The 1,021-nt window shown below is 39.8% G+C and overlaps 1 protein-coding gene across 1 annotated transcript in view; it reads right to left on the reverse strand.

Annotated features, from left to right (window-relative positions):
* Positions 1 to 262: 262 nt before the first annotated feature.
* The window catches only part of LOC119274439 (cellulose synthase-like protein H1), a 5,710-nt gene continuing 4,951 nt past the window's right edge, over positions 263 to 1,021 (reverse strand). Inside the window, exon 9 of the mRNA XM_037555147.1 lies at positions 263 to 909. Coding sequence (XP_037411044.1) covers positions 349 to 909 — 561 coding nt within the window. The 3' untranslated portion in view covers positions 263 to 348. The remainder of the gene's footprint in view (positions 910 to 1,021) is intronic.

The raw sequence follows: 1,021 nt of genomic DNA on the forward strand, positions 1-1,021 counted from the left end.
TTCTAGTTATCTAAAATTCTTTAGCAAGGAAGTGAAAGAATGTCACAACGCTTTGATATGCACTTGCATGGATCTTTGGAATTTATGAAGTATTCATTAAGTTATTAATATATTTTGATGCACATCAAAATATTTATTTCAAATGCGAAGTACTCTTCTAAAGTAGTTTTGTTATGACTAATGGTCATACAAAATATTCTCCAGTTTGCAGCTTGTTGTAGTTGTGTCTTAAGTGGGGCTATGGATTTTTATATAGATAACATAGAGCAATTGTACTTATCACATATTCCAATAGTAGTTTGACAAAATGACAAATATGAGATTTCAATGTTGTGGTGCGGCACCAACTTAATCTCCTCTACAGAAGTACAAGAAGGCAACCACAATCACCCAAGCCTTGAGCTTGACATTCCATGGGATTGCATATCTTCCCCTACCAACAAGGCCTTTGATAAATGGCCAAAGGTATACTATCATCAATCCACAACACACAAATTCTCCAATATTTTGGCAATCATGATTTCCTATTGTCATCCAAAAAATGGCATGACGCCATACCCCGATAGCAATTGTGACAATGTTCAAGATTGCAAGTGCCGTCACTGGGATGAACACTGGTGAAGAGTCAAATGTGAACCACCCTGGATCAGTCTCATGGGTGCTGGGATCACCATCTGATGTACTCTTGTCCTTACGGGTGACCTCAAACACAGTTTTGGAGAGGCCGATTGTTTTGAGGACCACACTAAGGAAAGCAAGGAGCCAGGAGGAGATTGATACGATGCGTTGCATTCTCATGTTATTCCACCAAGTACGGGCTGAGAGTCCGCATTCCTTGTACTCCACAAAGTTGTATATGTTGTAGGACAAGAATAGGGCTAGTTGGATGCTGAAACCATGGTTTGATGCCTGCGAAAATATTAGGAATTTCAGAGCTGACAATCATCAAACTAGAAGACGGAAATAGTATCTTCCCCAAGATGGCAATACCCCATCTCTCTCTCTCTCTCTCTCTCTCTCT

The sequence above is a fragment of the Triticum dicoccoides genome, chromosome 3B (genome assembly GCF_002162155.2).
Source record: "Triticum dicoccoides isolate Atlit2015 ecotype Zavitan chromosome 3B, WEW_v2.0, whole genome shotgun sequence".
In the NCBI taxonomy this organism is placed as follows: domain Eukaryota; kingdom Viridiplantae; phylum Streptophyta; class Magnoliopsida; order Poales; family Poaceae; genus Triticum; species Triticum dicoccoides.